Raw genomic sequence first — 16,944 nt, forward strand, 5'->3', positions numbered from 1 at the left:
TATAGTCATAAAAAGGTGCAAACTTTAAGATACAGAGGCTCTTAAATTGCTCCCAGGGCTCAAAAACCAACCCACTCTAGCTCACTTATCGTGTTAGGTTGACACATCATTAAAGCTTTCAGTAAATTAAATAGCGTACTCATAAGTAAAAATAATGTACCATCTAAATCTAATTAGTAGTATGAGTAATTTTCAGAATTAAATCTAATGTTCAATATGCATGCAATCTGTTTGGGAACTTAACATGAGCAATGCCATAAGACAAATGTTTCTGAAGTCAAATTCACATTTCCATGCTGCAATGGACTGCAATGAACTATATACAATTTGAAGATGCTGTATTTCTTAAATATCAATTAAAATCATTCCAGTAACTACAGTTAAAATATTTTTTAAATGGCTGTTAAGTAAATAAGTAGACAGTTTTGTCCCCAGATTTATCTGACTGCTCTCATATTAAGAGATGGTATTGTGGCGGTTTACATAATGAGACTGTCTAAATATTTTGACAAAACATTTTCCCTCTTCCCTGGCTGAGGAGTGCTTATGACCTCCCCTGCAGCTCAGCAGGACTGAAGCAGCTCTGCACACATTACCCAGGCAGCCCAGCAGGCACTGTGCTGGCACTGGGTGACTGCTGATAGCACAGCCATAACCAGACCCACCCCAGAAAGCTATGGATAAGCTAAATCAATCCTGCTTCTAAGCAATAAGGAATTATAACTGAGCATGAGAGTTAAGAATACAACAGGATCTGTTTTTGAAGTCTTTCAGCCAAAACTGCTGCACAAAACACAGTGTAGTGCTCCAGCACCAGCTACAGGCACGAGTTCCTTCATTGCTATGCACACGCTACAGCTACAGCTAGCTAAAGAAACCCCAGCACCTCAGTGGATCATTCAACTCTATAGCAGTTGAAAGGACAGACTGAAATCAAACCAACTCACTCCTACACTCCAAAAAACAATTACTACACAGAGTTAAAATAAATAAATACATACATACATATCAGGAAAAATGACTGTGACTAAGGAGCAATCTCAAATGGAGAGAGATTAATCAGAGTAATTTTAAACTACTGGAAAAGAAACGACAATATACAGATTTAGGTCTGCAAAATCACAAGATGGCAAGCAATTGCACAGTGCTATTCATAGAAGAAATCAGAAACAAAAGCGATCAAGCAAAAGCTATGAAAGAGACCTACTTTCACACGTACTGTACAGGTAAATACTGGAACCCCTGTCACAGGGTGCTGCAGTTCTCCCTGCAAAAGCATTAAAGAATGAGGCCAGTTTGTGGGTGAAGCCTTGTTGGGATGCACACAGAACCTCTGGTTCAGGAGGCAGTGAGCCTGCTAGTAACTGGGAACTTGTTCTGTGTGCTGACCAAGGTCAGGGCTGGGGACACTTCTGGTCTGCTGCAGAGCAGCCCTGCTTCTGGGCGCCCACCTACTTCCAGCCATGTGTCAGAAGCACTGCTGACTGTTACTGCTTTGCTAACACTGAACGGCTGGTGGTAGTTATCAGTAAAAATCAGGTCTATTATTAATAGTTCATTCTATTAAGCATCTGTTAATGTTTCTGGGAATAAAAAAGAAAAATCATCAAGAAACCGTATATGCAGCCGAGACCTCAGCTCAAGTCCTAGTCCCACTTCTCTCCCTTTCCCTGTCCTTGGAGAGCACAGTATTTCTATTAGCTAGTATAAAGCAACACAACAATTTGGAGGTGCTGTTTACGTTGGCATTTCCTGATCAGCAGTCTCAGATCAAATGAATTTGTTTGTTTTAAGCAAACGATGCTTTGTTTTAAGGCATCTCCATTTATTACAGATGTAATTAACAAGTCTTTTCATTTGTACAGAATATCTCAAAAGCTACAGGTTCATAAAATTGATGCTATTAAACCTACAGTACAGTAAGGGAAGAGTTACTCTCGATAAATTAGCTAAGCTTGTACAATACAACAATTATGAAATACAGGTAATTTTTAATATTGTTAGTAGACAACTAAGAAACAAGCAATAATTACTAGCACTAATCTTTCTAAAAAGAATTACTTCAAACTAACTTTTCTAGGAATTAAAGTATGCTACCAAAATGCACGATTCCCTTGGAAAATGAGAAGTGCATTGGGAACAGAAACAAAACCACATCACAATTTAAATAAGAAATTCCTCATGGTGCCACTAAAGCATTTATAGCTGTGTGGTGCAACACAACAGAAACTTTCATTTTTCTCTGCAGTGTGTCTTTATTTTCTGTTAGTATCTTTGAAAACATTTCAGTGCATGAAAACTGGCAGAAATAAATTCTGTTAAACACAGAACAGAAATCCAAAGCATCATTTTTCTTAGAAAAATGTTGTGACAAGATTTACCCCAAACTAATCTAGTTCCTTAGGAATTGCTGTTGTCTGTTACAAAACAGCACAAATGTATTTTTATAATGTTCTACATACAATGAAATACAAAGCACAAATGAAATCTGCATATTTTCACGTGCCCAGCAATTATGTTCATTTTTCAAAGTGAAAAAATACAGTTTTATGGCACTAACAGTTGAGTTATACATAACTATCATTCTTGTCTTTTCTACTGACCATGGCCACGTTACTATTTCATGTCAAAAGACTTTCTGTATTTGTCTTTTTTAGATATTTAATCTTAACCACAATTCTGATTCATAAGTCAAACAATGAATGTTGAGCTAGTTCTTCAAATGACTCTAGATAGAACTACTTCTATTATTATAAACTGCTGGGTTTTTTTGTTTGTTTTTGGTAAAACTTTGCTTCCAGTAAGCTCGAGCCTTTCAAGCCACACAGTTCAAAGTGAAGAAGATTTGAAATCTTCTGTTTCACTTTTTTTTTTTTTTTTTTTAAAGTATACCAGGAAGGACATTCCTTAAACATTTCCCTTGGAGCTACACCTGAAGTCTACACATGCCTTTAAATCAGATTCACAGCCAAAAAAATTTTTTCCTCTCTGTAAGATCACAAGTGTAGATCTCAAGCTTAGGATGTTAAAACATTAAAAAACACTGTGAAAAGTAACACATAACAAGTTGACGCATTTTCAAAAGTGACATTTAAAATAATAAAACTGCTTTTCCAATTTTTAACTCTTGAAAAAATAAACAAAGGTTTTCCTGAAAAAATTTGGTCAAACTTACTCCCATGTAAGTTTGAAGATGAAGTTTTATGAAGATGAAAGAATGTATAACTGTAGAACGCATGTAGTGCTCATGCTGATGTAACTCCTTTTAAAAAGCCTTCTAATGCATCACCTATATATAATCTGAGATCCTTACGTTAGCTTCAGCATTTCTGATCTGCAATTAGCCCAAGTTAAAGCCCAACTTTTTAATACTATAAAGTTACAAATACTTGAAATTAAGTGACAAAAACACCCATTTCACTGAGATCTTAACTGTTTTATTCACAAAATAAACAACTTCATCTTCCCAGAGGATGAGTTTAACAGAAAGACTTAAAGCAACAGTTATAAAAAAGCAGTACTGAAAATCTGAAAAAGTCTGATAAAATTTACAAATGCAAACTACCACTTTGTACAAAATCTTTTTTAAAGAAAGTTTAGTCACTTTTTTAAAATACAGTTTTATCAGCCCAGAAATGCCCATTTATTTCAAACTGTTTAGGTATTATTTTCGTCTGTGTGGGGAATTCTCCCTTCGTCTATCCTCATATTTTCTTGATTCCCTGTACTGGTCAGAGTAATGGTTGTACTTCTCTCTGAGTCTCTCTGAGCCATTTCTGTATCGGTGGTCTTCTTCCTCCTCCCTTGGACTTGACTTGTTATAGGATCTCTCTCCAGACCTAGATCTTTCTCTTTTTCTACTCCGATGTCCATTATCTCTGCTCCCATGTCTATAACTTTCATCATCAGAAAAAGAAGCTCTTCTTTCTGCTTTCTTCAGTTTTGAATTGCTGTGTTTATTTTCTAGATCCTTACTTCTCTCGTGGTTCCTATCCCTTCCACTATGGTAATCATCTCTGCCATTAGACTCATCCCTGTGATGGTATTTTGATAAGTCATCTCTCCTATGTGCTTCGTAATCGTCTCTGCCATTAGACTCATCTCTGTGATGATATTTTGATGCGTCATCCCTCCTGTGTGCTTCTCTCATATTTTGGTGATTTCTTTCTAACTTGCTCTCACTATCACTTCTGTCCTCTTGCCGTCTCCTTCCCACTTTCTTCTCAAGAGATTTCCTTTTCCTTTCTTGTTTTTTCCGGGAAGCTTTATCAGATTCTCTATTTTTCTTTTGTGTTCTCCTTCTTTTAGCTTTGGAAGCATCTGAAATTACAACAAATTATGGGAATAAGGTTTTATTTTAATCAACTATTTGATCTATTAAAGTACACCAAGAGTTATAAAGAAATACTTTTATGGAAAAACACTCCAACTTTTGTTGTTATGTATCTAGCCAGAGGTTACAAAAATATCAGCTTTACTTGTATCCCTCCCCTCAACCAAGGATTTCATGCAATGGGACAAAAATCCACCCATTCTTTTAACTGAACAGGTTCTGACTATTTTTAAATGTCTGGCTGTATTACAGGCCTCATATTTTAATATGAAGAGAAATTTTGCCTTGAAGTGTGAGCTGACTAACAAGCTCTTCCTCTAAACTTCAGCATTTGTCAGCATCTCCACACTGTTACAAACCCACAAACCTCACATGAACAACAGGCAAGGCTACACCACATCCAAAACAGTAAAAACAAGAAAATATGACCTCATTGAATAGTCTTCCACATTTCATCCTATTTACCATGACTGTAAATGAAGTAACTCATACCAAAAGAGTAACATGCTAAACAAGAATCTGACATAACACGTAGATCGTGAAAGACATGCCTTCAGATTTTAAGCGCTACATACTGACAAAACTCCAACAATCAAGCTTCTCCCCTCCTCTACTCATTTGTTGCTGTGACACCTGCAGGGCTTTTATCCTTTACCTATCTGGAAGTGATGCCTGAATTCTGAGAGCCTCTACACATCATCACCTTTTTACTGACTTGATACAGAAGGACCAGGATGTAAAGCCATATATCAAAACTCTCCGAAAATTTCTTTCCGAAAGGTCACCTTTTCCAGACCATCCATTATCTTCAAACTGTTTACTCCACCAATTACTTTCTGGAAAAGCTTACCAGTCAAGGAGTTTAAAAATAGCAGATTGGGAAAAAACTCTTAACACTATCCTAAGAAAGAAAAGCAGGATGAAATAGCTTCAGAAACTTTTTGTGGTACTGCAACAACATAACAATGACTCTGGCTTGTTTTCAGGAATGATAGTGCCAGCTTGTCAACAATTTAAGATCAGCTTCAGAACCTTAAGAAGAAAGGCCATACACTACTGACGCTAGGAACCACAAGAAATAGCATTACATTAACACCTACAGAGCTTTAAAAAGTCCCCAGATAAACTGGGTCTACACACTTGTTTCAAGTGAAAAGTAAAATTATCATGAGGGCTAAAGAACAACGTAAAGTTAACAAGAAGTTTAAGAAGAGGATGTTTTGATAAAAGCCAGGTAAGTCCTTAAAAATACATACATATACTGATATTTTAGTTATGCCACAGGTACTGAGTGAAAGCAAAGCAAAGGCAGTGTAGCTGCTTTAAACCAGTACGTATTTGCTTTTAATTAGCAGAAAATATTTTTTTGTCTAATAAAACTTGGCTTTTGAAAATAATGTATAACTACCTCAGAAACAGCCTCCAAATGAACCAACATCTGTATTTCTGAATGTGCAGCAGTATTTATCTCAGAGGAAGACTTTACTGTACCTGTTTGCTCTTTATTAACAATCCGCAGATTTCTCTCAACAGATGTGACAAAGCATTATAAGCAAACAATGAACACTAAGTTGCAGCCATTTACAGTAAACAATAGTTATTATATGAGCTACAGTATCACATAATTTAACTGTTTCTAACCACCTTTTGAAAATACTGTAGCCATAAATTGATTTAATAGTACATAAAATATCTGAGTTCTACAGAAGCTGGCTAATCTGTCTGAACTAAGGCTTCCTGGCACCCTGCTAACATGCCACGACAGATCACTTTGGTTATATTTTAGAACAGTAAGCTTTTCTTTTTTTTCCCCAAATTCTACCAAGGTAAAGCCGCCTCCCCTCTGTTAGCAGCTTTTTAGAAAATCAAGCTATAACCAGTAAAATACCTTCATTTTGTAGCAAGCCTGACCCACGTTTATAAGTATATAGTTATCTCAAATTAAGTATCCCATACACAATATTTAAATAGACAAAAATCAGAGAAAAAGCGAAACTGGGCTACTAAGATATAAAAATACAAGTTTAATGACTGTATTCCTTGATGAAGGAGGACAAATAGTAAAAAAGAAGGTCCTAAGATTACAAAAATCAAGTGCTCATACTATCAGACTGCAGACTCAGTTGGTTTGTCACTAAGGACTTACCTCTCTTACCTTCCTATCAAGCAGCTCAGCAGAGCTGCAGCTGTCTATGCAAGAACCATCTGGCTCTTTGCTGAACTAACGCCTTCTTTGACCCTATTTGACTGCGCCCTCCTCCAGTGCTCTGCTGTCATTAATGTGATAGCTTTACGATGAAATGCAAATCAGATTTTGTAGAGGAACATTGCAAGAGGACAAAAATGCATTTCCAGACATGAGCAGTACACACTGCTTTTATTTTATTAATCTGCATTTTCATTTCTGAGTCACATAATAAATCAAATTAATTTTGAATCAACAAGCTTCTGAACTACAGAAAGTCATGCTGTGTTATCATCTGCTCATGTTATATAGGAGACACTGTACACAGTAATTCATACTAGCAAGTACTTCACAGATTAAGCAATGTTTACGACACTTTATGTCAAAGAGAAGGCTCTAGGATAGCATAAGATGCTAAATAATGATTACAACATGAAACTACATTATACTAAGTTGTCAGCAAAAACTGATTCATCCTTGAAGACTTCCCTCAAGGCAAGAACTCACTGCATCAACACAAACTCTTCCAGAGGAAGAATTAGAAATGAAGAATAAGAAATAGAATAAAAGAAAACTCATCGCTAGAACTGACCAATGCTGTGTCTGATCCACAACAGGGTCCATATTTACAGAAGAGAATACTAGGAGCATCAAGCTCATGCAACTAAGCAGTGGAAAAAAAGAATCAGATGTTAGTCCCCAGAGTTCCCCACTAAGCATTCCATAGAGATATTAATACTAGCTCCTTCATCCTCCACTAGATTGAAAAGACAGCTCTGTGCAACAGGTATCAACTGTGTAAGAAAGTCTTCTATAAAACAAAGTTCCTCAAGTATTTAAATCGCTAAAAATGGAACTAAGATTTTCTGTTTTCTGAAATAAGTTTATATGAGCAAAAAGCAGTATTTTAAAAATATGTAAATTAAAAAAACATATTTATAAACCACAGCAATAACAGTAAACAGAAGTAAATAACAGGTAAATAAATAGTTATAGCTAGTGCTTAAATACCTGAGTCACTGCTGTCGCTACTGCTAGATGAAGAGTCACTGCTGCTGGATGACTCTGAGCTACTGCTACTGCTGTCAGAATCAGAATCTGAAGAAGAGTCTGTTTCTGAAGATGAAGATGAATCTGATGACTCAACATCTTGTTTCTGAGTCATTATCATCTTTGGTGCATTTTTCAGATGCTCCCGTAATTCATCTCTAAGGAACAACATCATCATTAGAAAAAAAAAAAAGCCACTTCCCTCTCCACCCCCTAAACTGAGAGGCAGGGAAGGAAAGCAAATATTAAATCAAATAAACAAAAATGTTCCTCACGTAAGTCCTCCAAGGCCAATGGAAGTGAAGAAATTGATGGCAAAGCGAGTGTTTCTTGGGTTATCCCGAGGCAGTAATCCCTCAAAGAAAGGCTGCAATGTTCTGTTGAAAACAAACAACTGAAATAATCAGTATGCCAGTTTAGCACTAATTCTCACTGACATTAATAGACTTAAAAAGGAACTATATTACATAGCACAGTGAAAATTCTCTGCATGCATTTTTCAACACTTTCCTTGTTTATATCTGTGATGTATATTAACAAAATACTTCTGAGAGTCTAATAATGTGTTGTCATAACCTGACAGTATGAAGAGCCTGATTTTGCAAAGTCCTAAATAGACTTGTGAAAACACAATAGCTAGTAATAGTAAAAGATATTACTTGATGACCATGAAGGACAAAGATCAAATTAAACAGGGCCCTAAGATGGTTTAAATTCAAACTTACATGAGCTAAAGCATCTATTAAGTTTGTTTAACAGACAACCCAACTAATGGGAAGTAGCTCTAGTGACCAAGATGAACACTGCCAGAACACAAGGTGTTAAAAAACCACAAATGCTTAAAATAATGTTGTTGACACTGTACTCAAGGACAAGCAACTAACCCTAGAAAAACTAGAATCCTTTTCTCCTAAACTTCACAGAACAAGCAGCCACAGCAATTTTCATTACTGCTGACAAAACAATGAAGTTAACAGACTTGCACTTGATACATTCTTCTACAACTTGCACTGTCTTTGGAAAAAAATAATACAGCTTTCAAATAAATATTCATGCACATAGCTGAACTCGTCAACGGTAGCATTCAATTTAATGGGACTCTAAGTCTCTAATAAGTAAAGTTATATGTTAACTTATTCTTGAATATTGCAGCTATAAAACCACAGATGTGGTTGCATTTGAAAATAGAGGTTTTATCTGTACTCTTTCTGATGAATTAATTCAAGGTACTATTTTTAAAATAAAACTTCAACTTACATGTCCTTTAATCTTGCATTTAAATTTGGAAGTCCCATATATTCACTAAGCTCCTGAAAGAATATTTTGACAAAAATCCTACTGGAGGATGTGGTTGTTTCTTCACTCAGTATTATACACTCCAGAACCTGAAAATGTTTAGGAAAAAAAACACACAAATGAAAGAAAGTATGTTCAAACTTAGCCTTAAAACCCTCCGGCCTCCTGAAATAACAAGTAAAGACTTTGTTTATTTTTGTTCACCATTGCATACTAACTCCCAGTCAAGGAATTTTCTTCCTTGACCTTTTCTTCCTTGAAAGGTCTATTCTAACAAGAAATTTCTGATCATTTTAAAACTAGCAATTGTTTCAGGATTTATCCTGTCCAAGAAAAGTCAATGGAAGAAAAACAGGTGTGAGAACTTCTGGGAAGTTAAAGATTTGAAATGCATGTTCTAAAGAGGTGAGGTATTTGGATTAATTTGTGTGTGCCCAAAGAATGTCAATTAGTTTACATTATCTAACAAGAATAAAAGTGTAGGAAAAGAGAATCGTAATTATTTCTAAAGTTTCATATAAAAAGCTTGAAATTTTTCTCTATGAAGTTAATTTTAGAAGATTTCTTTACACTTATTTTTTGAGACAGCTAATTACACTGCTGATTAGCTAAAAAAGTGTACATTTTAACCAACCAATTCCAGCTCAGCTATGTAAAATAACAGCTCAGAGCCAGTAATGAAGAACTGTGGATAGGATAGGATGTTCAATGATGCATCTCAGAATACATTTAAAATAATTCTGTTTGCTACAAGTGCCAATATTCCAAAACATCGAATGAATACTAAAACCAATTTATTACTTATTTCTCAATTACTATAGATTAATAATTAAATAAAAAACCTTTGACAATAGCCAGTTCTACTCACACTCCAGGGAATGGAATCAGTGTACAGCAGATGAGCAAACATCTTGGCAACATTCCTTAATTTGTTTGTTTCCAAACGATGAATGGTATCATACTGTTCCTTGAAAATAGCTTCAAAGGATTCCATATATTCTTTTTTCAACATGCAGAAACGCTGAAACAGTATTTTACAATTTAAACAACCAGATTAAGCAAAATATTAAGCATGCAAATAACATATGCATAAATGACTTATGCAATGTAAATGTAATGCTGCTAATATTTATCACAAGACCTTCTGTTAAACTAATACTTAGAGAAAACATCTCCAAACTGATACAATTGATTGCTTCCAGCAGTTTGTCAGAGCACGGAACTCATCTGCATTGCAAAGTAGTAATTAACAATTTTGACCTACAGCAAATGATTCAGCAATTTATTTTACTTCCATACATCCAGTATTCTCAATGGGTGTAAACCCTCAAATACAACTTTTTTCATGACATTATTGAATGGGTATTTAAGACCAGAGAGAGAGCAGGGAACACAGCTAGAGGCAAGACACTTTGGACATAAACACTGCAATGAACACAGAAATTAGCAGTTATATTCTACAGCTTTTTAACGTGCACGTTCAAATGGCTAGTGCTTCATAACAAGTCAGCAGAAATATTTCCTCAAATATTGAATTAAAAAAAACCCTACAAATGGAAGTAAACACTTCCTTTAATCAGAACTGCTTACTCTCTTAAGACAACTATTTGACTTAAAGAGTCAGCTCTGTCAGTGTAAGAGACAGGAAAAGCTTAGGTAATTAACCACGACTAAATCTCTAGTTACATTGAGAAAAATGAAAACAACAACAAAAACCCAAGATGCTAGCTGTTTACTGAAAGACAACAAAACAGGGAAAACCAGGACAGCATTACTGCTTTGTCTTATAAATAAAATCTGTTAAGCAGCTGAAAGAAGAGTCTCTAAAGTCAACTACTAGCACTAAGAAAAGGATTTTTCCAGTAACTCATAACACTTTTTAACTTCTTTTAGTATCAATGCCTTGGCCTCCTATTTAATTGTCTACTGTAATGGAAAAATGGGAGGCCAAAAAGCATTAAAAGGAGAAAATGAGTTCTCATTTGGCATTCACCATGCTTGTTACAATCCAAATGCTAATTCAATCAATTAACATAATCATTTTCAGTATAATAAAGACTATTAGTTTTAGTTCTCTATTAAAATTGGTTTGAGAAGAGTAAACCAAAAGAAATTATCTACCATCAAGTGTAAAACATGAAATTAGGACTCACCCCTGCCAGTAACCCAAAGAATTTCTCGTATGTTCTTTGCTGAGCGCAGCAGTCAAGTATCATGTTGCAGAGTTCTTTCTGATTTCAGAGAAAACAACATTTTCTCTAGGTAAATTTGCTGTAGCAGTACAAACATCATCACTAAGTATCAAAATATTGAAGAAACGTTTACATGGATGTCAGCTGTGAAGCAAGACTATTTACATAACTTCACTGGTAAAAACAGTAGTTTTCCAAATTTCTTGTGTTTCTGAAGTTATCTCAAGTCTGTATTTGAACTTTTGGCATTTGTATTTTCTCTTGTGCTTAAGCTAATGTTTTTTAATGATTTTGAGCTAACTCAATGTATAATCTAATATCAACAGTCAAAACTACTTTACTAACTGTCTTTACCACAGAGCAGAAAACAGCACTAATCCCTGCATCTAGAGAAAACATAGATAAGGAAATCCATATTTAATTACATCACAGGAGACCCCAGAATAACTGGTACCTTAGCAAGTGTTGGTTATCATTATAACAAAACGCCAGACTTGGAAACTAGATAGATGCACATATATGCCTATCTTTGTAAGCAGGAGCAGATAACTCATGGATGAAATCTGTATACATCTTTACACAAATCCTAAAATAATTAGTTCAATTTTAAACTGTAACATTTCTCTATGTAGTGGGTATAATTTTACGGGGTTTTTTTTAGTTACAAAATAACCATCTAGTAGTTGAAGCTCAGACATTTTAAAATCCTACTGCTAGAAAGAATGAAACAAAAAAAGCAGTTGCTTTTTTTTTTTTTTTTTAAATAAATGCAAAAAAGCATAAAACCAGAAAGAGCTCTTTTACCATTCTGAAATGTTATTTTTAAATAACCTTTTTCAAAAGCAGCAAAAATAATTCAGAAGACTAACTTGAGCCTTGGCAAACTGACCTACCTAGACTTCTTTTCTAACTAAGGAAGTGAGTTTGGCTAGGAGGGAATGCAGGAAGTAGAGGCAGATTGGCCTCCCAAAGCATTTGTGTTTTTTGTTTGTTTTTTGTTTTTCTCACACACACACACACCAGTGACAGCCTGCCTTCCATCTTTCTCCTGTCCAAATGCATGTGAACATAAGCAAGCATCAGCTATGGCAGTCCCACAAAAGATACCAGCTGCCAACTACCCAAAACAACCAGTTCCCTCCCACTCCACAAAATACAGCCTTTTTGGAAGAAAAGATATTTGTCCTCCTTTCTGCTCATTTCCCAATATAATCATCCCAAGTTAATTATTGAATCACCCTCCAGTAGCTACAGCTATAGATACAAATAAATGTTGTTTTCCTGACTACATAAACTGAGCAGATAGTGACATGGCTTATGGCAGTCACTAATACAACCAAAGCAAATATTCTTATATGTGAATTAAAAGCCATCAAATACTGTGTTGCAGTTTTCCCCCAATTATTGTATACTTTTCCATATGACCTACTTCACAGCATAAATCAATTTATGACATTCCCAAATAGGTTTTAGAGTATCAGTCATGTATCTGCCATGATTATTTAAAATAAACTTTAAATAAACTTTCCACTAAGCTTGCGATACAAAAAGAAACATTTTGCCCATCACAAACTGTACTCAGAACAAACAGAAAGCCAACCATGTTTAACAAGAAGAAATAATCCCTTCCAAATACCAAGGCAGCCACGTATCAAACAGACACCTAAGTTTGTTTAAAGGCATTCTTTTCAACACTGTCACACTGGGTTAGTTTGATATATTAAAATGCATATTAACTTTTTATATTATCCTGTTTTACAGTAATGCTTCAGGTAATCAGTTTTTAAACAATAAAAGGGGTAAAGTGCTGATGCCATTGCTAATAAAGTCAGCAAGATTTGAAAAACAAATTACTTCTTTTCCTCATCTTAAATGCAATTACAACATTGGTATCCCCTGTGGTTTACAGTAATTAAATATTTTAACATTTTAATTAAATATTACAATGATTTCTAGGAGGGTATCTTGAATAACCACATGCATGAAAATAGCTTTGCCCATAGACATTCTTGCCAGTGTTATCAAAACAACTCAAGGTTAGGTCTAGAGTAGCTGTCTTTCAGATTAAAAATTAACAAACTTGAAAATGATTTAATTATTTTTTGAGAGATGTGACAAGTTCACAAAATGATTCTAGCTTCAATTATAGCTTTAAAAGTTTAGTTAACTCATTTCATTGCTTCCAGTGCTAACGCTTCTAAAGATGATTAAGGGGAGGAAAGCCTGTGGGCTTTACTGCAGTATTTGCTTTAAAGAATGTAACAAGCACTTCCCAGTTTTGAAGACACTTTGTATACTGTGCTGTTCAAAGCCTTTTATACAAGGACAAGCAAGCAAGTATCCAGATTTGGTCAGACATTAAGTATAGCTATCTTGTCATGAAGTAAATAAATACTGCAAAAAATATCTGATGTCCAATACAGAGTAAGTGAAATATCTTTTGTGAAGATCTTTAACTCAATACTGTATTATGGAAAAATGCCATTTCCCAAAACTGCCAAGACGGAAAATAAGGAGAAAGATTTCTCTACACACACTGCATTTCTCCAAGTTCTCACTTGACAATTCCTGTTCAAACAGGATAATGGGATGGATGGACTTACTTAAGTGCAGCCTTAGAGGGAGATTATCCTCTTTTTTAAACCAGCATTACTGTTTTAAAGAACAAGCATACCCTCGCTTAAACCAGCTTCATACATGAGGGCTACATAACTTCATAAAGAGAAGTTAAAATAATTCAGTTTTCTCACCCTTTCCGATTCTGTGTTTCTTCTTACACTATTTTTTTTTTTTTCTTTTTTATTCATCCTCCCTTGCTTCTTGCTATGATTTTTCTCTAAAAGCCACTACTTCTATTGCAGAGTTGACCCACAGCTGTGCTCCAAGGAGGCTGCTTTGCTCCTCCTTCCCTAGCTGGAAGTGATGACATTTCCCCTCTCCTCCCTCGCCAGTCATGCAGTTCTGTTCCTCCATTGACTACACAAGCTGTATACAATCTGAAGCAATCATGAGATATCCCTTATTCACTGGTGCTTTTCAAAACATACAAGTTCCCATGCTAATACATGTGTTTCTATGATCACACAATGAACTGAAGGAACCAATATGCTGGAAACAAACTTAGTACAGGATATAGGCTGGTTTACACCATTGTGAAATTATCTAAAATTAGCATTTTGTTTTTTATACACGGTTGCAATGCTTTCACAGATGCTGTTCCTCATTCTTTTCTATCTTATTTCAGCTGAAGTTTAATTTTACTACCTTCAAGCTTTCCCTACCATTGCATTTTGTAGCGCATGCAACTCACATATGCCTATTTTTTCCAGCATCTCTCTCTTCCTTCCCTCAGTTCTCAGAACTACTGCACAGAGCCAAGGCTGACGAAGGGATAGAAGGTGCTTCAGTAGCAGGTGGTCTGGCAAACTGCACGTAATGCTTTTGACAGCTCCCATGCTGCCTCCAGGTCTGTCCTCTATTAGGTCAGCTGACAGTTATTTTTCAACTTCCATTATCCCTTTGCCTACTTTTTTTTTTTTTTAGAAACCTCAGTTTGTTTTATGTTTAGAGAACTGTATGATTAAAGTTGAATATGCTCATCAGAAGACAATTAGACCTACAGGGTTTTATGTAAGAAGAAAAAAACTGCATATAAGGATACATATGTATTTAATTGTGCTGCTCTATGTCTGCTTCCTGCTACAAATCTGCAGCACACATGGAAGGCTCTAGTAAAACAATACATTGAAGCCACACAGCATATGCTTCCTTTCAGCCTGAAAGGTATATGTGCAAAAATTAAGTAATGCCACTGAGGTGATGTGAGCAATTCCATCTTCACAGCTTAAATGCATACACAGAAGTTTGCAAGATCAAAGCCTAGCCAGAACTCTAGCTAACACCAGGTACTAGTAACACAAAAATATCACCTCCTTTTCTCTTCTATATCTCTATTTTGTAGATGGCAGTGTATACCAAAATAAACACAGAAAGGGCAATGAACTTCTCAGCCAGATAATGAAAACAGCTATTTTTACATCATTAACATTTTTGTTAATGATAAAGATAAGCAGTTAAAGAAAACTTTCATATTTTTTATATTTATTGGAAATGTTTTAGTAAAAATATCACCTACCATAGTTATAAAATGCATGCATCCTATTAAAAAAAAATTAAGGCACTTCATAGAGTTGGAAAAAAAAAAAAGCTAGTTTATCTTTTGAATGAGAAAATGCAAGTCAAATGCTGGCACCTTCTAATAGATTTCATGTATTTTAAAAAGCACTTCATTCCATATACCCATGGCTTAGAAGTTCTCCCTTAATCCCTTACTATTTATTTCCAAGAGATACTTCGAATAATCCAGCTACACAATTAGTTATTTTCTCCTGCAAATGTTCAGTTCCTCCCTGATCCTGAAGACTAAACGAATAATCCCTATTCAGGTCATGACAGAAACCTCAGGTCAAACAAAGCACCTAGTTCATTCCCACCTACTTAACTCTGTTTAGAAACTGTTTGCATTTTTAAATATGTAATCTACATACTAATTGGAGGGAAAGGAAGAGAGAAGATAGAAGATAAACTGGTTCCATAAAAGGCATTTTTCAGATTTTATCTCAAGGTTCACATTCTGCAGTTATACGTGCATTTCTGATGTAATTTGGGAGATTATACTGATGTCAACGGCACTGTGTGGTGCACACAGTAAAGCCACAGAACAAGACCTCATCTATTAGAATTTTATATTTTAAATGTAATACAGTATTTAGAAGCAGGTTTTTTTGCACTTAGTCTTCTGAGAATCTTATATGTGTAAAAACTGGATCAAAAACACAACATAATTTGTAAGAACTTTAATTAGTGTTAAATGGTCATATAGTAACCTAGTATAAACAAGCATTCAGATCAACACTTTCACTTGAAAAACATCACAAAATCAAATTTCTGGTGGAAGTGTGGACCCATCTCAAACAAACACAAGCCTACTGGTAATACTGATTGTTCTTTCCCTCCTCAATACCTTTTCAAGTCACCTAAGTAACAGACCTGAAGCTGAAAAACAATTTATCATCTACACACCATGCAATATTCTAGACAATTCACAGGGCACATAACCTAACCTATCCATCCTACGTACTGAAAAAATACGCTGTAAATCAAAGGACTGTTAGAAGCATTCCTAGGATCCTACAAACTGTCAAAAAAAAGCCAAACACTTTAAAAAACCCAACATCACTACGCCCTACGTTAGTTATTGTCTCTCAGAGGAAACTGCAAGCAAGCCAAATCCTATTTCAACACAAGTCTGAAATAAATTGAAGGCTCCACAAAATAAACAAATAAATAAAATAATAGTCCTGCTACAAAAGACAGGGAATGGCATGGAAAGACTTAAGGATGATCATGTATTACAGACATTAGCAAGGCTGTGAATTAACCATGGTGCGGCTGCCAAACCAACCAGCCGGGATGCCCCACATTCAACAAAAGTAAACCAATGAATCTCTGAAATCACTGACGATCAGAACGGAGGTATCAGGTTTAGATCATCCCTCTCCATACCAGCTTCCTGGACTGTGTTTTCACTGAATGTCAAGTCAAAATAAGTACTCCTGTTATCTTCAAAACTAAATTAAGAAATAGCACAAGCGAGACACTCTCAACCCCCCCAACCCCAAAGTAGGACTGTTTTGAGGAAGTGTGACTCCATCCTGTAAAAATGAAAATGTGTCAAATGCATGCATAATTCTTTCAAGGCTGTGCTTAAAAAAACTTCTCATATCAAGTAAAAGAAATAAATCCTGTGACCCATTATTTTTGTTTTGTATAGCCACACTGAAGGTCAGATATTTTTATAGAACAGGCCATAATTCAGTTTAGCAAAG

General features: G+C 35.3%; 1 protein-coding gene across 4 annotated transcripts in view; it reads right to left on the reverse strand.

The window, feature by feature from the left end:
* Positions 1-1,820: 1,820 nt before the first annotated feature.
* The window catches only part of CWC22 (CWC22 spliceosome associated protein), a 304,789-nt gene continuing 289,665 nt past the window's right edge, over positions 1,821-16,944 (reverse strand). For all 4 annotated transcript variants that reach the window (XM_090144114.1, XM_090144113.1, XM_031601355.2 and 1 more), the window contains 6 exons: positions 11,018-11,095; positions 9,733-9,885; positions 8,826-8,953; positions 7,844-7,945; positions 7,530-7,726; positions 1,821-4,320 (listed from right to left, as the gene is read on the reverse strand). In XM_090144114.1, the coding sequence (XP_090000240.1) occupies positions 3,665-4,320; positions 7,530-7,726; positions 7,844-7,945; positions 8,826-8,953; positions 9,733-9,885; positions 11,018-11,095 (1,314 nt within the window). In that variant the 3' untranslated portion in view covers positions 1,821-3,664. The remainder of the gene's footprint in view (positions 4,321-7,529; positions 7,727-7,843; positions 7,946-8,825; positions 8,954-9,732; positions 9,886-11,017; positions 11,096-16,944) is intronic.

This window comes from Phasianus colchicus, chromosome 7 (genome assembly GCF_987193195.1).
Source record: "Phasianus colchicus chromosome 7, bPhaCol1.hap1.1, whole genome shotgun sequence".
Lineage (NCBI taxonomy): Eukaryota > Metazoa > Chordata > Aves > Galliformes > Phasianidae > Phasianus > Phasianus colchicus.